Source organism: Lampetra fluviatilis, chromosome 63 (genome assembly GCF_964198595.1).
Source record: "Lampetra fluviatilis chromosome 63, kcLamFluv1.1, whole genome shotgun sequence".
NCBI lineage: Eukaryota > Metazoa > Chordata > Hyperoartia > Petromyzontiformes > Petromyzontidae > Lampetra > Lampetra fluviatilis.
Genome location: NC_136337.1, coordinates 7,375,783 through 7,401,418, shown reverse-complemented (window position 1 = coordinate 7,401,418; position 25,636 = coordinate 7,375,783). Strand labels below are relative to the sequence as shown.

The 25,636-nt window shown below is 56.9% G+C and overlaps 1 protein-coding gene across 2 annotated transcripts in view; it reads right to left on the bottom strand.

Moving 5' to 3' along the window:
- Positions 1-1,675: 1,675 nt before the first annotated feature.
- The window catches only part of LOC144951718 (rifampicin phosphotransferase-like), a 46,081-nt gene continuing 22,120 nt past the window's right edge, over positions 1,676-25,636 (bottom strand). The window contains exons 15-36 of one of the 2 annotated variants that reach the window (XM_078882044.1): positions 25,434-25,569; positions 24,485-24,561; positions 20,683-20,800; positions 20,355-20,452; positions 19,610-19,681; positions 18,672-18,778; positions 18,438-18,510; positions 17,848-17,943; positions 17,405-17,479; positions 16,719-16,811; positions 15,710-15,838; positions 14,776-14,860; positions 14,361-14,449; positions 13,079-13,141; positions 11,434-11,529; positions 10,754-10,926; positions 9,620-9,755; positions 7,843-7,934; positions 7,047-7,174; positions 5,069-5,248; positions 2,760-2,834; positions 1,676-2,626 (exon numbers count right to left, since the gene is read on the bottom strand). In XM_078882044.1, the coding sequence (XP_078738170.1) occupies positions 2,568-2,626; positions 2,760-2,834; positions 5,069-5,248; positions 7,047-7,174; positions 7,843-7,934; positions 9,620-9,755; positions 10,754-10,926; positions 11,434-11,529; positions 13,079-13,141; positions 14,361-14,449; positions 14,776-14,860; positions 15,710-15,838; positions 16,719-16,811; positions 17,405-17,479; positions 17,848-17,943; positions 18,438-18,510; positions 18,672-18,778; positions 19,610-19,681; positions 20,355-20,452; positions 20,683-20,800; positions 24,485-24,561; positions 25,434-25,569 (2,250 nt within the window). In that variant the 3' untranslated portion in view covers positions 1,676-2,567. The remainder of the gene's footprint in view (positions 2,627-2,759; positions 2,835-5,068; positions 5,249-7,046; positions 7,175-7,842; positions 7,935-9,619; positions 9,756-10,753; positions 10,927-11,433; positions 11,530-13,078; positions 13,142-14,360; positions 14,450-14,775; positions 14,861-15,709; positions 15,839-16,718; positions 16,812-17,404; positions 17,480-17,847; positions 17,944-18,437; positions 18,511-18,671; positions 18,779-19,609; positions 19,682-20,354; positions 20,453-20,682; positions 20,801-24,484; positions 24,562-25,433; positions 25,570-25,636) is intronic. The other variant, XM_078882045.1, reaches the window with a different exon arrangement.

Here is a 25,636-nt window from a genome sequence, read left to right as displayed (position 1 = left end):
GTATCGGCTAATCTGTCCATCGGTTTGACGTGATTCGAAGGTTTTTTCAGTCCACTGAAGGTCAACGTTCACCGTTTGTTTGGGTTCCTTTGAATCGAGGAACCGTCGGACCAGTCCGAGGGCACGGGGAGTCCAAATCACGCAGCCAGCCAATCGCCACGGGTCCCCTGGCTGCTGCTGCTGCTGAGAAGCCAGGCTCACCCCAACGGTGCGGATGCCCAGGGGGTCGGTGTCTCTGACCCGGGAGGCAACAACCATCGGGGAGATATTTTTCCTCCGCCCAGAGAGGTCATATCCCATTGTTGCAGGCCACGCATCATTATCAATTGCAATTGTTGACACCGTTAACATTTCAATGTATACGTCCAGCGCATCTCTCTGTTTGAGTGTATGGGTCTCTGTGAGACTATACGTCTCTACGTGAGTCTATGAAACTCTGTGCGAGTCTATGGGTCTCTGTGTGAGTCTATGGGTCTCTGTGTGAGTCTACGGGTCTCTATGTGAGTCTTTGAAACTCGAGGTTAGTCTATGGGACTGTGTCTATGAAACTCTAGGTGCATCTATGGATCTCTGTGTGAGTCTATGGAACTGTAGGCGAGTCTGGGTCTCTGTGCGAGTCTATGGGTCTCTGTGTGAGTCTATGGAACTGTAGGTGAGTCTGGGTCTCTGTGCGAGTCTATGGGTCTCTGTGTGAGTATATGGAACTGTAGGTGAGTCTGGGTCTCTGTGTGAGTCTATGGAACTGTAGGTGAGTCTGGGTCTCTGTGCGAGTCTATGGGTCTCTGTGTGAGTCTATGGAACTGTAGGTGAGTCTGGGTCTCTGTGTGAGTCTATGGAACTGTAGGTGAGTCTGGGTCTCTGTGTGAGTCTGTGGAACTCGAGGTGCGTCTATGGCTCTGTGTAGCCGGGAGGTTTGCAGAGAACCTTGGTCTCGGAAAAGACAATTTCATGAGAGCCGAGACCAAGGTTCTCTGCAAACCTCCCGGCTACCATCAAAGGTTTGTACACGAAGCCATACAAATATACAAACACAGACATAATTTCAACCGTGATGATGGGTACAAACTTAGTAATCATTGGAAAGATGTTATCAACCACGCAAAAAAGACTTAATCACAAATTTTTTGGACCATCTTATCTGACAGGCACTATTTTACTGTACTTTACCGAGTGTTAACATCCCCAGTTATTTTAACAGTACTCTCTTCATTGTTCAGCCAGCATTGGTATAAACATGGGCATTTTCGTTCTTTTGTCTATCATGTGTATCAGACCCCCCTCCCCCTCTCTCTCCATTGTGTTGGCGTGTGCAGTAATTGGCCGCTTGCGCACAAGCGCTTCCACGTCCGTCGCCCACCCTTTGGCCTCGCCCCCCCCCCCGCCCCCCCCCTCCCTCCCGATACGTTCCATTCATTGGCTACCATAGTCTGATGAGCTCCCCCTAAGTTTGTACCCATCATCATTTTCGTTCTTTTGTCTATCATGTGTATTAGACCTCCCCTCCTCCTCTCTGCCCATTGTGTTGGCGGGTGCAGTGGCTGGCCGCTTGCGCACAATCGCTCCATTGTGTTGGCGTGTGCAGTAATTGGCCGCTTGCGCACAAGCGCTTCCACGTCCATCGCCCACCCTTTTGGCCTCGCCCCCCCTCCCTCCCGATACGTTCCTTTCATTGGCTACCATAGTCTGATGAGCTTCCCCCTCCCTCTCCCTCCCCCCTCAACTCGCTTTTAAGGGATTACATCTTGAATCATTGCCTCACTTGATACAGCTAATCTGGCTGTGACGGTCCCACCTGATGACGGAGACTTGTGTTGCCTCCGAAACGTCGTGATTTTTGTTTTTATTTTATTTTACTTTCTACGTGACTTTACCGAAAAAACATAAGAAGATGATTCTGGTAGTCGTTGCTGGTGTTGGCCGTGAGCGGGAACCAAACTCGGGGGTTGTAGCGCACCGCTCACCGCTGCACTGCACACTGCCCACAAATCGTCTTCACCACCATCATCATCATTTACTCATCGACGATACAAATGTCATCAAGATTGTAACTAGACTTTATCGCCATCATCAACATAACGCTGTTCTGCATTGTAATCGCCGTGAATGCAATCACCAGCACCACCTTCATCATCATCACCATCATCACCACCATCATCATTATCATCACCACCATCATCACCACCTTCATCATTATCATCACCACCATCATCATCATCATCATCTCCAGCTTAGGTTTTTTCGGTAAAGGCACGATCTGTGACTGTTCCACCTGAAGACGGAAGCTTGTGTTGCCTCCGAAACGTCGTGATTTTTATTTTATTTTACTTTTATTAATTTTTATTTTTTACCTACGTGACTTTACCGAAAAAACCTAAGAATATGAATCCTTGCAGTCACGAAAGCTTCAAATCCAGAATCATCTCCAGCGCCCACCATCGCAGCTTGCTATCTCTGCCCCCCCCCCCACTCGTATTCTGTGTCAAGACTGAGTGGGGTGCCCCCGGGGGGGGCTCTCAAGTGGGGTGCCACTGAGGGGGGCTCCCGATGGACGCAGTCTGCACCACCCGTCACTTCTCGTCCACTCTCTGCACGAATCCCTGGGTCCCGTTCAGCAGAAGCGTCTCTCCTGCACGGGGAGAGAGGGGAGGAGAGATGGGGGGGGGAATGAGCGAGAGGAAAGAGGGGAGAGAGGGGGGAGCCGGGCGTGAGGGTGGGGGTGCGAGTGGTGGGGGGGGGGGGAGTCGGGTTGCCTTGCTCACCGCTCGTGAAGAAATGCGTCGCTCCCTTGCAGCTGACGATGCACGGCAGCCCGTACTCACGAGCCACCACCGCTCCTGCGCACACGCACGCACGCGCACACACACACACACACGCAAACACACGCGTACCCACACACACACGCACGCAAACACACGCGTACCCACACACACACGCACGCAAACACACGCGTACCCACACACACACACACGCACGCAAACACACGCGTACCCACACACACACACACGCACGCACACACACGCGTACCCACACACACACACACGCACGCAAACACACGCGTACCCACACACACACACACGCACGCAAACACACGCGTACCCACACACACACACACGCACGCACACACACGCGTACCCACACACACACGCACACGCACGCACACACACACGCGCACACGCACTCGCGTACCCACACACGCAAACACACGTGTACCCACACACGCGCACACGCACTCGCGTACCCACACACACGCAAACACACGCGTACCCACACACACACACGCACGCGTACCCACACACGCGGGCGACACGCACGGATCGTGGTCAGATCCAACGCGACGGCCTGCAGATCCACTGCGGTCATGGCGCTGAGACGACTGCCGCTTTGTGGGGGGGGGGGGGAGGGTGCCAAGCCCCCCCTCTTGCTCGAGGGGGGCTGTATTCTCATAGCCCAGTCAAGAACTCGTCGGTAACCACCAATGCCGTACTCGTGCGCACGCCGCTACCCACGTGCCGACGTTGAACTTCTTTCGTCGCGTGCGTAGCCAACCCGCGCTAATCGGAGGTGCCACGCTTTGGTGACTCGGCGATGCACCGATGAAATCCCGACGGCCCTTGAGAAGCGCCTCTTTGGGAGAGAGGTCTGTCCATGGCCATCATTGTGCGTAGGCATTCGCTCACAGTGTCGGTCACCAGAGGCGCGGCACTTCTCGACTCGCGTTGATGTGCACGCAGACTGCCTGTCGCAGTGGGAGGGGGTCATCGACAAACTGCCCGTCTAAGAGCAATGACTCGATGGGTTTGCCATCGTCGGCTCTGATCTCTCCACTTCTGGACGAAGGCCTCCCGAAACCGTGGCCATCACGCACTCAGAGAGGACGCGAGAGCGGAATGACGGACGGCAAACGCAGCACGGTTGGCTTCGTACGGTGCGAAACGTGCGTACATGGAATCACACAGAGACGCACAGACTCACACAGAGACCCACAGACTCACACAGAGACCCACAGACTCACACAGAGACCCACAGACTCACACAGAGACCCACAGACTCACACAGAGACCCACAGACTCACACAGAGACCCACAGACTCACACAGAGACCCACAGACTCACACAGAGACCCATAGACTCACACAGAGACCCATCGACTCACACAGAGACCCATTTCTTTAGAACTGATTTTTGTATTCTTTGGTCTTTCGGTAAAGTCACGTAGATAGGTTCAAAGAAAAAGTGATTTGTTATTTTTTTGTCATTTCCTTTGAACCTATCTATTACCTACGTGACTTTACCGAAAGACCCAAATAATATGAATTCCTGCAGTCACGAAAGCTTTAAGTCGAGATTTAACAGATTTTTGTGTTCAGTGTGTTGTCCCCGCCACCGCACCTCCTATAAGCACGTTTGGCTACGTAAGGTGCGAAAGAAGTTCAACATACATTCGTGCATAACCAACTGGGTGGGGGGGGGGGCATCGCCGCCATCCAGGCAGCTGCTGCCGCCTGCCGCTGGCAGGGAGGGAGTGCGGCGGGCCAGGGAGGCGGTCATCTCTCACGCGGCGAGCGAGATGTGGCCATGTCGACGCGGGGCTCCGTCAGCACCCACGGGGTCGTTGTTTGCGCGATGGGAGGTCAACGCCGCCGCCGCCTGTGGGGCATTTCTTTGCGGTCGTTCCGGGCCGCCGTGGTGGCTAGGAGATGTCAACTACCTCGCTTGGTACGCAGGAGGTCGTGGGTACCCAGACGCCTGCTGCTGTATATTTGGAGTTTGTGGTGTCTCTCTCTCTCCCCGTGGTCGTGTGAATTTTTCTGGGTCCTCCGGTTTTTCCCTCCACATTTAGAATGAACGTCACCACGTGTTTAGAGAATTCGGCTGCTGTACATTTCCACACGATGACGCCACTTGGTTGAGCTATGACACGTGATGGTCATGTGGCTTGTGAAAAAGAGCCACATAGCTCTGAATATTCTCAGGAGCTGAATATTCTCAGAATGTGAATATGTATTTATACTGGAGGAATCCGATGAGCTATGAAGCTCTTTTTAACCCGCCCCCCCCCCACAACTCACCGTGAGAGAGGAGCCCCCCCAGCTCAGTGACAAGGCCTCCCAGGAGGGGGAAGTATGGACTCCAGCCGATGTCGGTGCTGGTGACGATGAGGATGTCCCCGCGCTGGATGGAGCTTGCTCCGGACAGGGAGCGCACCACGCGAGCCGGCCCACTCACAGTACCCTGGCTGATTGGCAGTCCTGCAGCACAACGCAGCACACACCACACACGCAGCACACACCACACACGCAGCACACACACAGCAGCACACACCACACACGCAGCACACACACAGCAGCACACACCACACCGCACGCCATGCCCCTAGGTTATGTGGATGCCTGCACAGCACCACTGTAGCCAGCACTCACACCACGCATCATGCTGCGTTGGTGTGACGGTGTGGTGATGGTGATGTTGTTGGCAATGTTCATGGCGATGTTGATGACAATGGTGATGTTGATGGTGACCACAGCGATGTCGATGGTGATCATGATGGTTGACGGAAATTTTGATATTGATGTGATGGTGATGATATTGGTTTCATATTCTTAGGTTTTTTCGGTAAAGTCACGTAGGTAAAACATTAAAAAAGTAAAATAAAATAAAATAAAAATCACGACGTTTCGGAGGCAACACAAGCTTCCGTCTTCAGGTGGGACCGTCACAGCCACGACAGCTGTATCAAGTAAATGAGAGATTGCAGGAGCTACCACTCCGTTTATATAATGGTTGGAGAAGGTGGTGGGGCAAGGGCCGCATACTTTTTATTAATATGGTAAGGTGAGGCTTAAGAGGGTGAGCCTTTGTTATGGAGAGGTACGGTTTGTGAATCAACCTGTGACAGGGAGACAACCACTAAACATGGTAAAACTGTAATAGTTGTCTGTCAAATAAGATTGGCAAATAAGTGTAGTTAAATCTTTTTTGCATGGTTAATCACATCTTTCCAATTATTACTCAGTTTGTAACCGTCATCACGGTTGAAATTATGTCTGTGTTTGTATATTTGTATGGCTTCGTGTACAAACCTTTGATGGTAGCCAGGAGGTTTGCAGAGAACCTTGGTCTCGGAAAAGACAATTTCATGAGAGCCCACCGAGTTGTAGCAATGATCGGCAACGGCCGGTGGGCTCTCATGAAATTGTCTTTTCCGAGACCAAGGTTCTCTGCAAACCTCCTGGCTACCATCAAAGGTTTGTACACGAAGCCATACAAATATACAAACACAGACATAATTTCAACCGTGATGACGGTTACAAACTGAGTAATAATTGTAAAGATGTGATTAACCATGCAAAAAAGATTTAACTACACTTATTTGCCAATCTTATTTGACAGACAACTATTACAGTTTTACCATGTTTAGTGGTTGTCTCCCTGTCACAGGTTGATTCACAAACCGTACCTCTCCATAACAAAGGCTCACCCTCTTAAGCCTCACCTTACCATATTAATAAAAAGTATGCGGCCCTTGCCCCACCACCTTCTCCAACCATTATATAAACGGAGTGGTAGCTCCTGCAATCTCTCATTTACTTGATACAGCTGTCGTGGCTGTGACGGTCCCACCTGAAGACGGAAGCTTGTGTTGCCTCCGAAACGTCGTGATTTTTATTTTATTTTACTTTTTTAATGTTTTACCTACGTGACTTTACCGAAAAAACCTAAGAATATGAATCATTGCAGTCACGAAAGCTTCAAATCTAGAATGATATTGGTTTGTTGACATTAATGTGATGGTGTTGACGTGTTGATTTTGATGTGTTCATGTTGATGTGTTGACGTGTTGATGGTGATGACGATGTTGATGTCTTGATGGTGATGATGATGTTGATGTTATGATGATGTATGCGTGTCGATGACGATGTTGATGTCTTAATGGTGATGACGATGTTGATGTCTTGATGGTGATGATGATGTTGATGACGATGTTGATGTGTCGATGACGACGTTGATGCGTCCACGTGGTTGTGCTACGATGCCCCCCCCCCCCACCCGTGAGGCTTTGCCCCCCAGCACGCTCCGTCCCTTCCCAGCTCGCCACGGGACGCGGCTTGGCGACGCTGATCTCCGGGAAATTCAACGACATCTGCAGGGCCAGCGCCCTGCGCCTCCTCTGGGCTCTGTGGGGACACGGGGGGGGGGGGCGCTCAGAGATCAGAGCGATGCTGAGCCGACAACCACATCCAGAGCAGCAGTGGCCCCACGGTTGGCGCTGTTCGCCGCTCTCTCGCGGCTCGAAGACAGGATCAGATTCTCTTGAGAAGAATCGGAATGCTGATTTTACCTGGAGAAATCCGAGGAGCTATGAAGCTCTTTTGCACAGGTGTGTATCAGAGGGGGGCGGGTCAGAAAGTCACAACGACAAGCGAGCGGAGTGTTGGCTAGGAGATGTTGACTCCCTCGCCTGGTGTGCAGAAGGTCCTGGGGGCTTCGATGCCAACCCTGCCTCCTGCTGCTGCTGTATGTTCGGAGTTTGCGGTGTCTCTCTGCCCGTGGCTGCATGGGTTTTTCTCTCCGGGTCTTCTGGATTTTTTTTTTAGTAAGAACGTAATCAACCAGGTGGGGTGTTGACTGTTGTGTTGGTCGACTCTCTGTGTTGTATCGCATTATATTTCCAAGTTTACTAGGTTTGTTTTCTCATTCATTTCTACCTGATGATGGTTGCTTGTGTTGCAACCGAAACGTCGCGTTCTATTATTATTATTATTAAATTACATTTCTTTCTACGTGACTTCACCGAAAGAACCAAACAAGAGAAAAGTGATCGAAGCGACAAACGGCGTCTCACTTGACGACGAGGTTGGGCGGCCGCTCTTTGAGAACGGTGGCGATCTCCGCGTGCGTCAGGAAGAAGAGGAGGTCGTCGTCCGGCAGGAAGCCCTGCCAGGCGAGTGGGGAGGGGGGGGGGTGAGACTGGGCACGCGTGCCACCACCCCCGTCTTTCCACTGGTGCATTACGAGCCGAGCCAGCACGGTTCGGGTAGTTTTAACTCCCACCGGCTACTTTCTAAGCCGCAGCGTCGCGGTGGCTATGAGATGTTAACTGCCTCGCCTGGTATCCAGGAGGTCGTGGGTTCGATCCCGACTCTGACGCCTGCTGCTGCTGTCTATTTGGAGTTTGTGGTGTCTCTCTCCTCGTGGTCGCGTGGAGTTTTGTCCGGGTTCTCCGGTTTTCTCTCCACACTTAGAGGATTTGGCTGCTGTAAATGCCCACGCGATGATAAGCCACGTGCTTGAGCCATGATTTGTGGCCAGGTCGCTTCTGAAACAGAGCTATAAAGCTAAGTGGGGCTTCTCTGGTAAAATACACATAGTAAAAAAATGGTTAGCAGTGCTGGCGGTGGTAGTGGTGTACAGGTAATCACGGTGGTGTAATGAAAATGGTGGTGTAATGATAATGGTGGTGGTGGTGTAATGATGATGGTGGTGTAATGATGATGGTGGTGGTGGTGTAATGATGATGGTGGTGTAATGATAATGGTGGTGGTGGTGTAATGATGATGGTGGTGTAATGATGATGGTGGTGTAATGGTAATGATGGTGGTGGTGTAATGATGATGATGGTGGTGGTGTAATGATGATGGTGGTGTAATGGTAATGATGGTGGTGGTGTAATAATAATGGTGGTGGTGGTGTAATAATAATAATGGTGGTGTAATGGTAATGATGGTGGTGGTGTAATGATGATGATGGTGGTGGTGTAATAATGATGGTGGTGTAATGGTAATGATGGTGTAATAATAATGATGGTGGTGGTGTAATGATGATGATGGTGGTGGTGTAATGGTAATGATGGTGGTTGTGTAATGATGATGATGGTGGTGGTGTAATGATGATGATGATGGTGGTGTAATGATAATGATGCTGGTGTAAAGATGATGATGGTTGTGTAATGATGATGATGGTGGTGGTGGAGTAATGATGATGATGATGGTGGTGTAATGATAATGATGGTGGTGGTGGTGTAATGATGGTGGTGGTGGTGGTGTAATAATAATGATAATGATGGTGGTGGTGTAATGATGATGATGATGGTGGTGGTGGTGTAATGATGATGGTGGTAGTGGTGTAATGATGATGATGGTGGTGGTGTAATGGTAATGTTGGTGGTGGTGTAATGATGATGATGGTGGTGGTGGTGTAATGATGATGATGGTGGTGTTATGATAATGATGGTGGTGTTGTAATGATGATGATGATAGTGGTGTAATGATGATGGTGGTGGCGTAATGATGGTGGTGGTGTAATGATAGTGGTGGTGTAATGATGGTGGTGGTGTAATGATGATGATGGTGGTGGTGGTGTAATAATAATGATGATGGTGGTGGTGTAATGATGATGATGATGGTGGTGGTGTAATGATGATGATGGTGGTGGTGTAATGATGATGATGGTGGTGGTGTAATGACAAAGACGGTGGTGGAGCTGCAGGTCTTAGTCGTGTGACTTGGGGGCCAAGCAGGGCCAGGGGGCGGGGCTAGGGGCGTGTATCTTCGTGCGCGCGACTCAAACTCCGTGTCCCCCCCCCCCCCGCGTCTTCACTCGTTCACCGCTCGCTCGCTCACCTCGAGTCGCATGGCCCTGGCCAGCTGCCAGTATGCGGACTTGAACTCGTCGTTCACCTTGATGGCGATAGACTTGCCCTGCTCCCGGTCCGCCACGGCACGGCGAGCGCGGGGCAGGACCCACAACAGTATCCGCCTGGGGGGGGGGGGGGGGGGCACGTGGGGGGGGGGGGCACGTGGGGGGGCACGTGGGGGGGTCACGGGGGAATAGGGGACAGGGAAGCATTGAGGCAGAGGCACAGGGATGCGGGGGAGGCGAGGATGCACGAGGCTACAGGGACATGAGGACATAAGGGTACGGAGACAGACACAGGGACACGTGGGACACGGGGACAGGGGGACACGGAGACACGGAGACACGGGGACACGGGGACACGGAGACACGGAGACACGGGGACACGGGGACACGGAGACACGGAGGCACGGGGACACGGCGACACGGAGACACGGGGACACGGAGACACGGGGACACGGGGACACAGAGACACGGGGACACGGGGACACGGAGACACGGGGACACGGAGGCACGGGGACACGGGGACACGGCGACACGGAGACACGGGGACACGGAGACACGGGGACACGGGGACACAGAGACACGGGGACACGGGGACACGGAGCCACGGAGACACGGGGACACGGGGACACGGAGACACGGGGACACGGAGACACTGAGACACGGAGACACGGAGACACGGGGACACGGGGACACGGGGACACGGAGCCACGGAGACACGGGGACACGGGGACACGGAGACACGGGGACACGGAGACACTGAGACACGGAGACAAGGGGACACGGAGACACGGGGACACGGAGACACGCGGACACGGAGACACGGGGACACGGAGACACGGAGACAAGGAGACACGGGGACACGGAGACACGGGGACACGGAGACACTGAGACACAGAGACAAGGGGACACGGAGACACGGGGACACGGAGACACGCGGACACGGAGACACGGGGACACGGAGACACGGAGACAAGGAGACACGGGGACACGGAGACACTGAGACACGGAGACACGGGGACACGGACACACGGGGACACGGAGACACGGAGACACGGAGACACTGAGACACGGAGACACACGTGAGGACACACGTGAGGACACAGCACTGGCCTCACCTGCCCACGGCCGACACGGGGGATCTGAGGCGAGCGACGGCTTCGTGGACCCCCACGTCTCCCTTGTGCGTCGCCTGGGGGCCCTGGGGGTCCTGGGGGCAGAGCAGCGTGGCCTGCAGCGCCGCGACGATGGTGCTGGGGTCGCTGGCCCACGACTTCTCCCTGAACTCGGCCTTCGTCGCGGGGGGAGGGGAGGGGGACGGGCATCTAAACCGATTGTGGGCCTCCGCTAGGTCGACTCGGCCTTAAGTGACACAGGATGACGCGCACGGACGCTCCTCTCACCCCCCAGAGGGGGGGGGGGGTATTCCCAGTGCAGTGCGTCAGCACAGACGTCGCGTGAGCACACACACAACGACATCGCCTGGTGCGGTGTGTAGTAAACATTGCCACTGGGGAGACAAAGGCGGCCGGGCGTGGTGCGAGTCACCCACCCCCTCGTGTGCCACAGTGCCGGCCTTCATAGGCGCTGCTCGCTAACAGCACTTGCCCCAACAGCTTGCGAATCCCATAATGGGGATCTTGGTTTTTGTGTGGAGCAGCAGTGTCGCGGTTCGTGCGCTGCGCTGAGAATCTGCCAACGACCCAAGTTCTCTTCCTGCTCACGGAAACAACAACATCGATCGCGGGCTTCCCCTAGGTTGACTCGGCCTGAAAGAACACGACGGAGACGCCCTCACCTCCCGGAGACAGCGGTGGCCGTGCTTCTCCAGAAAGGCGCGGAACTTGGCTCCCGCGTCCCCACTCGGCTCCGCGCGCAGCCACTCCGCAGCGCCCTGCACGCAGGCGCCACCGTGGCGATGAGATGTTGACTACCTCGCCTGGTACACAGGACGTCGTGGGTGCGATCCCGACCCTGATGATGCCTGCTGGACATTTGGAGTTGGCGTGTCTCTCTCTCTCTCTGTGGTCTCACTCTACTCCCCTCCACGCAGTCTCTGCTCCAGCAGCCTACTCCGGCGTTCTGTTGAAGCCCTCACTCAACTTCCACTCAGTGGGAGGTCACTCCTTCTCCTCTGCTGCCCCCCCTGGCTGGAACTTCCTCCCTCTGCCCTCCGTGTTGCGGACACCCCGCCCCTGTTCAAGTCCAGGCTCACACCCTTCCCATTCTCCCTCTGCCTACGACTGACTACTTCCTCTCTGCCTCAATTAGACTCACACAGAGACCCATAGACTCACACAGAGACCCTTAGACTCGCGCAGAGACCCATAGATACACAGAGACCCATAGAATCGCACAGAGACCCATAGACTTGCACAGAGACCCATAGACTCAAACAGAGACCCGTAGATTCACACAAAGTCATATATACTTACAGAGACCCATATACTCATATAGAGACCCATAGACTCACACATAGACCCTTAGACTCACACAGAGACCCATAGATTCACACAGAGACCCATAGACTCACACAGAGACCCATAGACTCACACAGAGACCCATAGACTCACACAGAGATCCATAGACTCACACAGAGACCCATAGACTCACACAGAGAACCATAGACTCACACAGAGACCCATATTCCTACACAGACCCATAAACTGATATAGAGACCCATAGACTCACATATAGACCCTTAGACTCGCTCAGAGACCCATAGATTCACACAGAGACCCATAGACACACACAGATAACCATAGACTCACACAGAGACCCATATACTCACACAGAGACAAATAGACTCACACAGAAACCCATAGACTCACACATAGACCCTTAGACTCACACAGAGACCCATAGATTCACACAGAGACCCATAGACTCACACAGAGACCCATAGACTCACACAGAGACCCATAGACTCACACAGAGATCCATAGACTCACACAGAAACCCATAGACTCACACAGAGAACCATAGACTCACACAGATACCCATATTCCTACACAGACCCATATACTGATATAGAGACCCATAGACTCACATATAGACCCTTAGACTCGCTCAGAGACCCATAGATTCACACAGAAACCCATAGACACACACAGATAACCATAGACTCACACAGAGACCCATAGACTCCCACAGATAACCATAGACTCACACAGAGACCCATAGACTCACACAGAGACCCACAGACTCACACAGAGACCCACAGACTCACACAGAGACCCATAGATTCACACAGAGAGCCATAGACTCACACAGAGAGCTATGACTGACTGCCGCTTTCGCTATTATAAATAAATGAAGCCCCACTGTTCCTGTCCAGCGTCTTGCAATGCAGTCACAGTTGGACTCTCTGCCAATGCCTGCGGCCTTCTGCTTTGTTGAATGTGGCAGCTCCCCCCCGTGGCAGAGGGGGCTGCGGTCCTCACCTTGACGTCCAGAGCCCCAAACTCCTGTTCCTGGCCCTGCTGTCGGATAGCCGCACTCATCGCCTGCACGGAGAGGCAGGGCAGCACAGTGCAACATCGTCATCGTCGTGGGGAGCGGCGGTGCAGCGGTTAGCGCTATGCTGCGCTACAAATCCGACGACCCGAGTTCGATACCCACTCACGGCAAATACCGGTGACGATTACCTGAACCGATCCTGGGCCTCCCCTAGGTCGACTCAGCCTCAAATGAGTACCTGGTGTTGTGTGTAAACATCGTCACTGGGAAGACAAAGGCGGCCGAGCGTGGTGCTGGCCACCGACCCGCTTGTGTGGCTTACCGTCCTTCACAGGTGTTACTTGCTAAGTCTATGAAGGCGATACGGGGGATATTGGTCTCATCATGACCGAGCGGTAGCGGAGTTTGCCGCTTCAGGCGGACGTTGGCGGTTCGAGCCCAGCGGCTGCCCTGGTTAATGCCGCGCCTCAAGGCTACAATCACATGAAGCATTCAGTTCACAGCCCCCTTGTCAATCCACTGCTGCACGAGGACCTCCCCTTGCCTCGTCGGTCACGGGGTTGTTTGACCGTACTTCACCACGCAGGTCGGTGCGGGTTGGCACCGACCCGCACCATCTGGGAGAGATGGGCACAAGTCTGCTTGCTAACAATACAGATCTAGCCTCAGGTAACAATGAGCTCGTCTAAGCTATGCCAGGCAGGGCCAGGCCAGGCCAGGCCATGCCAGGCAAGGCCATGCCAGGCAGGGCCAGGCCAGGCCAGGCCATGCCAGGCAGGGCCATGCCAGGCAGGGCCAGGCCAGGCAGGTCCATGCCAGGCAGGGCCATGCCAGGCAGGGCCAGGCCAGGCCAGGCCATGCCAGGCAGGTCCATGCCAGGCAGGGCCATGCCAGGCAGGGCCAGGCCAGGCCAGGCCATGCCAGGCAGGTCCATGCCAGGCAGGGCCATGCCAGGCAGGGCCATGCCAGGCAGGGCCAGGCCAGGCCAGGCCAGGCCAGGCAGGGCCATGCCAGGCCAGACCATGCCAGGCAGGTCCATGCCAGGCAGGGCCATGCCAGGCAGGGCCAGGCCAGGCCAGGCCATGCCAGGCAGGGCCATGCCAGGCAGGGCCATGCCAGGCAGGGCCATGCCAGGCAGGGCCAGGCCAGGCAGGGCCATGCCAGGCAGGGCCATGCCAGGCAGGGCCAGGCCAGGCCAGGCCATGCCAGGCAGGGCCATGCCAGGCTGGTCCATGCTAGGCCGGCGGCATGGTCTGGGAGAGTCACCTCGATGGCGGTGGGCATGTCGGCCGACACGACGTCCGGGCAAGAGCTGAAGAGCATCGCCACGTCGGAGAAGTGCTCCCTGGTCCAGCCTGGCAACGCGGCGGGGGAGATTCGTCACGGGGGAGTGGTGGACTGAGTGAGTGGTGGACTGTGTGAGTGGTGGACTGAGTGGTGGACTGAGTGAGTGGTGGACTGTGTGAATGGTGGACTGAGTGGTGGACTGAGTGGTGGACTGAGTGAGTTGTGGACTATGCGAGTGGTGGACTGAGTGAGTGGTGGACTGAGTGAGTGGTGGACTGAGTGATGGACTGAGTGAGTGGTGGGCTGAGTGAGTGGTGGACTGTGTGGTGGACTGTGTGAGTTGTGGACTGTGCGAGTGGTGGACTGTGCGAATGGTGGACTGTGTGCAGCGTACTTGGTTTTCCCTGAGCAAGGATGGACATGAGGATGACGCTCCATGAGCCCGAGCAGGAGCTTGCCGTGATGGTGGTTGACCACGACTGTAGTCACTCGCACACAGAGAAGAGTGTGCACACGCACGCACACAGACACACACACACAAAGATCCCCCCTTGTGTGAGCTCGGTGTTTTACACCGCACCAGGTTCTCATTTGAGACCTCGGTTCAGATAATTGTCACTGGTTTTGGCCGTGAGCAGGAATCGAACTCGGAGAGCTCGGTTCGTCGTGCAGCGCACTAAGCACTGCACACACGCACAATGACAAAGATCGCCTGCAGCTTTACCGGACTGTAGGGGCAAGCGCTGTTAGCGAGCACCTATGAAGGCCAGAACGGTACACAATGGGGTGGGTGGCCAGCACAACGCCCGACCGCCTTTGTCTCCCCCGTGGCCATATTTACACACGGCACCAGGTACCCATTTGAGGCTGAGTCGACCTAGGGGAGGCCCAGGACCGGTTCATATAATCGTCACCGGTGTTGGCCGTGAGCGGGAATCGAACCCGGGTCGCCAGGTTCGTAGCGCAGCGTAGCGCTAACCGCTACACAATCGCTCCCCACACACACACAGTCACACACACACACACCCACATACACACACCCACACACACACGTACGCACACCCACACACACATGTACACACACACACAGGTACACACACACACGTACACATACACAGACACGTACTCACCTCGAAGTAGTGTGGCAGCGCCCGCGTGATGTACACACACACGCACACACACACACGTACACACACACACACGTACACACACACACACACGTCCTCACCTCGAAGTAGTGTGGCAGCGCCCGCGTGATGTACACACACACGCACACACACACACACGTACACACACACACACGTACACACACACAGACACGTACTCACCTCAAAGTAGTGTGGCAGCGCCCGCGTGATGGCCACGTACATGTCGCGAGCGCTGCCCTTGGTGCGGACGCGGAACGTCGCCAGGCGCCGCTGCCACCGGTGCACGCGCGCTTGCGCCCCGTACAGGAACTGCGCCCCACGTGACGCCGGAACACGAGGTCACGAGGTCAGGAGGTCACGAGTTCACACAGTCACGGGGTCACGAGGTCAGGAGGTCGTGAGGTCAGGAGGTCACACAGTCATGGGGTCAGGAGGTCACACAGTCATGGGGTCACGGGGTCACCGTGCCCTCGTGACCCCATCGGGGTGGTGTGAAATTAGAATCAGAATCTTTACTTGGACTAGAGGAGGAATCCGATGAGCTGTAAAGCTCTTTATCACAGATGTCCAGTTGGGGGCATGGGGTCAGAACGTTACAACGACAAACACAACACGGAAACAAGATAGCAGTGTAACCTATAGGAAAGGTAAACAAACCACCTTAAAAAAAATATCCAAATACATTTTTTTTTTATCTCACCTGGTAAGGACCACTGAGCTTTTAGCTTATTTTCAAGTGACCCTCGCCACGTTCCCCCTCTCCCTTCGTTTCGAGACGTCTGCAAGTCGCAGGCGGTGGTGTGTCTCGTTCACCACCTAATTTTGTAACGCGTGAGCGGCTCGGCGCTAATTTTATTTGGAGAGGCGAAGTTGCAGCGCCGCTGTTCTTAAAGACGTCGTCACTCAGCGCAGAAAGCCGTGGCGACACGACCGGCGCACTCGACGGTAGCCGGCACCAAACCGCGCGACCTTGTGGGAGCCTCGGTACCGATACAGTTATTTTACTTCGGATTTTCTTCCGAATCCGTTCCCATGACGTACGTGTACACGGATGACGTACACCGCAGGTGAATCCAAACACTACGCGTCGTCCGCTTCACCCACAGCGGACGTTAAAGATCCAGCGGGAGCAATTTGAGTCGGCCGTACCGTGTCTCCACGTCCTCACATTTGTCTACGGGGACCTCACCCGCAGCAGACGGATGCCGTTGATGACCCTCTTCCAGAGCGGAGAGCGGCCGTGGTAACGCAGCAGGTCGTCCATGGTGACCTCGTCGCTCACCTGGTGGGGAGGGGGGGGGGAGGCGGAGTGGGGGACAATGACAAATCGTCGTGGTCGTCTTCGCAGATACGGCGCGGCACAGCGGTGGCCGATGCGTGGATCGCGGTCCACGGGCGGATGTTGTGGATCGCGTGAGGAAACAGTTCTCGTTACGGCCGAGGGCAAATACAAATCGCCGGCGAGGAATCGTCAGTGTGCGTCTATCTCCACGTGCATGAGTGCTGAGTGCGTGCGTGTGTGTACGTGGAGGGGGAGCGGTGGTGCAGCGGTTGGCGTGCTGCGCTACGAACCCGGTGACCCGAGTTCGATTCCCGCTCACGGCTACCAACACCGGTGACGATTATTTGAATCGGTCCCGGGCCTCCCCTAGGTCGACTCAGCCTCAAATGAGTACCTGGTGCGGTGTATAATCATTGCCACTGGGGAGACAAAGGCGGCCGAGCGGGGTGTTGGCCACCCATCTCTCGTGTGCCGTGCCAGGCTTCACAGGTGCTCGCTAACCGCACTGTTGCCTTAACAGTTTGTTAAGGCTATACGGGGGATCTTTGTCTTTGTACGTGCGTACAAGTGCGGTGTGAGTGTGTGTGTTTTACCCTTCCAAGCAATGAGAGATCCATTGAAGCCTTCTGCATGCAAATGTTATGATGTTCCGTTGACACCCCGACATTCTGTGAATGTGTACACATTCACACGGGCACACAGACAGACGCGGCATTAGCACAGCAAACTACACCACGATCATCATTGTACACACAGGCACCATCATCATCATACGTACAACACACACTGACACACACACACACTGACACACACACTGACACACACACACTGACACACACACTGAGACACACACACAGACACACACACACTGACACACACACTGACACACACACACACACACTCGCACTGACAGCCACAGCTTGCCCGTTCACCCCCCGTCCCCCCTTTCCCTGTCACCCCTCCCCCCGTCACCCCTCCCCCCGTCACCCCTCCCCCGTCACCCCTCCCCCCGCCCCACCCTCCCCAGGAGGCTCACTGTGAGGTTGATGAAGTTGTGGGCACAGGTGGTGCCCATGAGTTTGTGTGCGCAAGGGATCAGTCGCGGCCACAGGCCGGCGGCCACCACGAACTCCTACGGAGGAGAGATGGCAGAGGTCACCGTGCAAGTCAGGGGTCACCGTGCAAGTCAGGGGTCATTGTGGAAGGTAGGGGTCACCGTGAAAGGCAGGGGTCACCGTGGAAGAGAAGGGTCACCATGGAAGGTAGGGGTCACCGTGCAAGGTAGGGGTCACCGTGCAAGGTAGGGGTCACCGTGGAAGGCAGGGGTCACCGTGCAAGATAGGGGTCACCATGCAAGATAGGGGTCACCGTGCAAGGTAGGGGTCATCGTGCAAGGTAGGGGTCACCGTGCATGGGAAAGGTCACCATGTAAGGGAAAGGTCACTGTGCAAGTCAGTGCTGCCAACTCCAAGAGGAGGGATCCGCTGGGAGTGGGGGGGGGGGGGGCGGTGAGGTAGTGGGGGAGTGGTGAGGTAGTGGGGGAGTGGTGAGGTAGTGGGGGAGTGGTGAGGTAGTGGGGGAGTGGTGAGGGAGGGAGCAAGGGGCCTGGGTGGAGGTGGTTCGCACCTGCAGAGAGAACTCGATGGCTCGGATGAACACGCTCAGCGTCAGCGGCGTCACAGCTCCGGGCATCATCTCCCTGCTCACAGAGAGAGGGGGGGAGGGGGGGGCGCCTTAACGCCTGGCCCCGACCCGCTGCTCCACGACCCCCCACGACCTCCACGACCTCCACAACCTCCACGACCTCCCGCGACCCCCCCACGCGACCCCGTATGACCCTGTCCCCCGCTGGGCACAAACCCGATGTTGGCCGTCGTGAGGACCTCCCGGTCGCTGGCGATCGCCGTGTCGAACTCGTGCAGCACCTCGGCCTCCGTCTCAATGTCCAGCGTGGTCACGGGCCTCGCCTGGCGGGGTGGGGGAGGGGGCCCGGGTGGGGGTGAGGGCAGAGGGGGGGGGGGGTGAGTGGGAAACCGTGCAGTGCAGAGGGGTTGCCACTTTCGCCGATAAGACATCATCAGTGTGAGAGGCACCCCATGTTAGAAACCATAGGGGTTGACAGCAGCACGATGATGGCAATGATGATGCGGGGGGGGGGGAGGGGGGGTGTTGTCACTCTGTGTGTATTGTCGGGGGCCGCACGTCAGGGGCCGCCAGGGGCCTGCGGGCACCACCTCTACATAACAATAGGCTCAGTCAACCATTCTACACAACAAAGACTCATTTCCTGGCAGCGATTTCAGCCGCATCATCTCTACATAACAAAAAGGCTCAGTCCCTTTTACATGCACCTTTACATCATCCGCAACCTAGTTAACACAACAAAGGCTCATTCCTAACAGCGTGCTTCAGCCGCACCGAACCTCACAAAAATAATATTCAGGGCCTACCTTGGCTCCTCCCACCCTCAACCAGTATATATACAATGGACTGTTTCTTGGAATTTATCTCACTTGATACAGCTATCGTGCTGTGACTGTTCCACCTGAAGACGGAAGCTTGTGTTGCCTCCGAAACGTCGTGATTTTTATTTTATTTTTATTTTACTTTTATTAATTTTAATTTTTTTACCTACGTGACTTTACCGAAAAAAACCTAAGAATATCTACTGGAATGTCTTGCAAGCAGAATGTAGAATGCACTTTCCCAAGTTTCGCTCATCTCTTCCAGATTCTCTCACCTGCTCCAGAGTCATTCACCTGTCCCGGAGTCGCTCACCCGTGTCAGCGTTTGCTCACCTGCAGTAGGTAGAGCTGCTCCCCCACCAGCGCCCACTCGATGTCCCGGGGGCTTCCGAACATCTCCTCCACCTGCGTCGAGCGGGGACCAGGGGCCAGGTGACGCAATGGGCAGGAAGATGATCGCAGTCATCCAAAGATGATCGCAACCACCAAAGGTGATCGCAACCACCAAAGCCGATCGCAACCACCAAAGGTGATCGCAATCACCAAATATGATCGCAACCACCAAAGCTGATCGCAATCACCAAAGATGATCGCAACCACCAAAGGTGATCGCAATCACCAAATATGATCGCAATCAAAGATGATCGCAATCAATAAATATGATTGCAATCACCAACAATTACGGCAATTACCAAAGATGATCGCAACCACCAAAGATGATCGCAATCACAAACTATGATTGCAATCACCAACAACATCACCAGGCCGATGCACACGACCCCTTGGTGAGTGTCAAATTAAAGACGCAAACCACATTGGCCCCCCCCCCCTCGCGTCTCCATCACCCCCATCCCCCGTCTCCATCACCCCCCACCCCCCGTGTCTCCACCCCCCATCCCCCGTCTCCATCACCCCCCACCCCCCGTGTCTCCACCCCCCATCCCCCGTCTCCATCACCCCCCACCCCCCGTGTCTCCACCCCCCACCCCACGTCTCCATCACCCCCATCCCCCGTGTCTCCACCCCCCACCCCCCCGTCTCCAGCCCCCCTCCCCCCCTACACTCCCCCCCCGCCCACCTGCAGGCCGAGCGAGCCGAGCTGCACGATGACGTCACGCGAGAGGCAGCAGCGCTCGGAGTCGCCGGGCGCCACCTCCCTCACCTCCACCCCCCCGTCTGGGGGGAGGGCACCACGGGGGGGGGGGGATACGCGGGGGGGAGAAGACGCGGGGTGGGGGTGGACGCGGGGTGGGGGGAGACGCGAGGGGGGGGGGAGACGTCGTCACCCGCTGCTGCTGCTGCTTCTCCTTCGTGTGCACGGCTGATGTAGACGCAGAGTCAACAACGACAGAGCAGCACCCCCAGGGGTGGGTGGAGGTGGTGCTCACCTGTGCGCCCCAGCTCACCTGTAGGCACCAGCTGCTCGCGCTTGCTGCCGATTCGCTGGCGCAGCACGCGGGGCGGCCCGGTTGGGTGGCGCGCCAGGGTGATGGTGTCCGGCTCCGCAGATCCGCCCACCACCGACTGCATCGTCATCATCATCGTCGTCATCGTCGTCATCATCATCGTCGTCATCGTCATCATCGTCGTCATCGTCGTCATCGTCGTCGTCGTCATCATCGTCATTGTCATCATCGTCATCATCGTCGTTGTCGTCATCATCGTCATCGTCGTCGTCATCATCAATCAGGATCATCGTCATCGTGATCGTGCCGCCACCAGTCTCCAATGAGCGCACGAGTAGATGGGTGGCCAGCACCATGCCCGGCCGCCTTTGCCTCCCTAGTGGAGATGTTTGTGCACCACCCCAGCGACACTTCTCGTTTGAGGCTGAGTGAATCCTAGCGGAGGCCAACACCAGTGTTGGCCGTGAGCGCAGTGCGCTAACCGCGACACCACTACTCAGGGGATGGAGCCATTCTAGTTCAGCTCGCTCGTTCGGGGCAGGAAACCACGGAGGCCGCCAGAAAAACGATTGCCCGAGATCTGCCGTCAGCCAGTAGTGGGGGATGGTTTGCCGAGTGATTAACTCGATTGCGTCGTTTTTGCCGGGTGTCATTTCTCAATTTGGCCAAAAATTTGGACCGCTCTGCCTGCACACCACCCTGCACCACACCACCACCCTGCACGACCACCCTGCACCACCACCACACCCCCCTGCACCACCACACCACCACCCTGCACCACCACCCTGCACCACCACCCTGCACCACCACCCTGCACCACAGCGCCACCCTGCACCACCACGGCACCCTGCCCCACCACACCACCACCCTGCACCACCACACCACCACCCTGCACCACCACCACACCACCTTGCACTACCACACCACCCTGCACCACCACACCACCACCCTGCACCACCACACCACCACCCTGAACCACCACACCACCACCCTGCACTACCACACTACCACACCACCCTGCACCACCACCACACCACCCTGCACCACCACCCTGCACTACCACACCACCCCCCTGCACCACCACACCACCACCCTGCACCACCACACCACCCTGCACCACCACACCACCCTGCACCACCACCCTGCACCACCACACCACCACCCTGCACCACCACACCACCCTGCACCACCACACCACCACCCTGCACCACCACCCTGCACCACCACACCACCACCCTGCACTACCACCCTGCACTACCACACCACCACCCTGCACTACCACACCACCAACCTGCACTACCACACCACCACCCTGCACTACCACACCACCACCCTGCACCACCACCCTGCACTACCACCCTGCACCACCACACCACCACCCTGCACTACCACACCACCACCCTGCACCACCACACCACCCTGCATCACCACACCACCACCCTGCACCACCACACCACCACCCTGCACCACCACACCACCACCCTGCACCACCACACCACCACCCTGCACCACCACACCACCACCCTGCACCATCACACCACCCTGCACCACCACACCACCCTGCACCACCACACCACCACCCTGCACCACCACACCACCCTGCACCACCACACCACCCTGCACCACCACCCTGCACTACCACACCACCACCCTGCACTACCACACCACCACCCTGCACCACCACACCACCCTGCACCACCACACCACCACCCTGCACCACCACACCACCACCCTGCACTACCACCCTGCACTACCACACCACCACCCTGCACTACCACACCACCACCCTGCACCACCACACCACCACTCTGCACCACCACACCACCACCCTGCACCACCACCCTGCACTACCACCCTGCACCACCACACCAACACCCTGCACTACCACACCACCACCCTGCACCACCACACCACCCTGCATCACCACACCACCACCCTGCACCACCACACCACCACCCTGCACCACCACACCACCACCCTGCACCACCACACCACCACCCTGCACCACCACACCACCACCCTGCACCATCACACCACCCTGCACCACCACACCACCCTGCACCACCACACCACCACCCTGCACCACCACACCACCCTGCACCACCACACCACCCTGCACCACCACCCTGCACTACCACACCACCACCCTGCACTACCGCACCACCACCCTGCACCACCACACCACCCTGCACCACCACACCACCACCCTGCACCACCACACCACCACCCTGCACTACCACCCTGCACTACCACACCACCACCCTGCACTACCACACCACCACCCTGCACCACCACACCACCACTCTGCACCACCACACCACCACCCTGCACCACCACACCACCACCCTGCACTACCACCCTGCACTACCACACCACCACCCTGCACTACCACACCACCACCCTGCACCACCACCCTGCACTACCACCCTGCACCACCACACCACCACCCTGCACTACCACCCTGCACTACCACACCACCACCCTGCACTACCACACCACCACCCTGCACCACCACACCACCCTGCACCACCACACCACCACCCTGCACCACCACACCACCACCCTGCACCACCACCCTGCACCACCACACCACCACCCTGCACCACCACACCACCCTGGACCACCACCCTGCACCACCACACCACCCTGCACCACCACCCTGCACCACCACACCACCACCCTGCACTACCACACCACCCTGTACCACCACCCTGCACTACCACACCACCACCCTGCACTACCACACCACCACCCTGCACCACCACACCACCACTCTGCACCACCACACCACCACCCTGCACCACCACCCTGCACTACCACCCTGCACCACCACACCAACACCCTGCACTACCACACCACCACCCTGCACCACCACACCACCCTGCATCACCACACCACCACCCTGCACCACCACACCACCACCCTGCACCACCACACCACCACCCTGCACCACCACACCACCACCCTGCACCATCACACCACCCTGCACCACCACACCACCACCCTGCACCACCACACCACCCTGCACCACCACACCACCCTGCACCACCACCCTGCACTACCACACCACCACCCTGCACTACCGCACCACCACCCTGCACCACCACACCACCCTGCACCACCACACCACCACCCTGCACCACCACACCACCACCCTGCACTACCACCCTGCACTACCACACCACCACCCTGCACTACCACACCACCACCCTGCACCACCACACCACCACTCTGCACCACCACACCACCACCCTGCACCACCACACCACCACCCTGCACTACCACCCTGCACTACCACACCACCACCCTGCACTACCACACCACCACCCTGCACCACCACCCTGCACTACCACCCTGCACCACCACACCACCACCCTGAACTACCACCCTGCACTACCACACCACCACCCTGCACTACCACACCACCACCCTGCACCACCACACCACCCTGCACCACCACACCACCACCCTGCACCACCACACCACCACCCTGCACCACCACCCTGCACCACCACACCACCACCCTGCACCACCACACCACCCTGGACCACCACCCTGCACCACCACACCACCCTGCACCACCACCCTGCACCACCACACCACCACCCTGCACTACCACACCACCCTGTACCACCATCCTGCACCACCACCACACCACCCTGCACCACCACCCTGCAACACGACCCTGCACCACCACACCACCCTGCACCACCACCACCACCACCCTGCACCACCACCCTGCACCACCACCCTGCACCACCACACCACCCTGCACCACCACCCCGGCGCGTGACGCTCGCACCTCCCCGAGGCCGTAGTTGGCGTTGATGACCATCCTGCCGGGGTGGCCGCTCACCGGGTCGCACGTGAACAGCACTCCTGCACACACAGGGGCACAGACAAAGTCCCCCACCCCGTAGTGTAGCCTTTACAGACTGTTGGGGCAAGTGCTGTTAGCGAGCAGCACCTGTGAAGGCCGGCACGGCACACATGGGGTGGGGTGGCCAGCACCACGCCCGGCCGCCTTTGTCTCCCCAGTGGCGACGTTTACACATCGCACCAGGCACTCACACACACACACGCGCACACACATGCACGCGCACACATGCACGCGCACACACACACGTGGATAGCACTCCTACACACACACACGCACACACACGCGCACACACATGCACACATGCACGCGCACACACACACGTGGATAGCACTCCTACACACACACACGTGGAGGGCATTCCTACATGCACACACGAACGAACAGACGCACACCCGCACGCACACATGACCGTGTGTGTGTATGCATAAACGCACGCATGTACACATACATGCATGCACGTACGCCACATGCCAGGCTTGGACATATGTTGAACTTCTTTCGCACCGTACGTAGCCAACCGTGCTAATCGGAGGTGCTAGGGAAGCACAGCAAACTAACACACAACACGCAGTACCAAACAAACGAGTTTGTCAACCGAGACGATTGACAAAAGTGCACAGCTCCGGTGGATTCCTAATATCGGAAGAGCGTTCCAGACGGCCGCGGAAGCGGATCCGAGAGCGTAGCGCGATGCCAGCCAGAAGCCGCTGCCGCTGCCGCTGCCGCTGCCGCTGCTGCTGCTGCTGCGATGGTGGTTCATGCTCCTTGACAAGATCGGCTGTGCTCGCTAACAGCACTTGCCCCAACATTGTGAGCAGGCTATACGGGGGAGCTTTGTCTTCGTGCGTGCCACGGTGGCCTCGCCGTTCACCTGCCGCCTGTGCCGGCACCATGAGCTGCACGACGACGCCCATGTGGGAGGCGATGGGCTGTCCGCGCTGGCGGCGGTACTCCACGGCGGGGAACGCGTAGAGGGAGGCCCAGCAGGCGCGCAACGCCACGCACACCTGGGGCAGCGCACGCAGCACCACCACCACCACAACCACCATCAGCAACAACACCAGCACCATCACC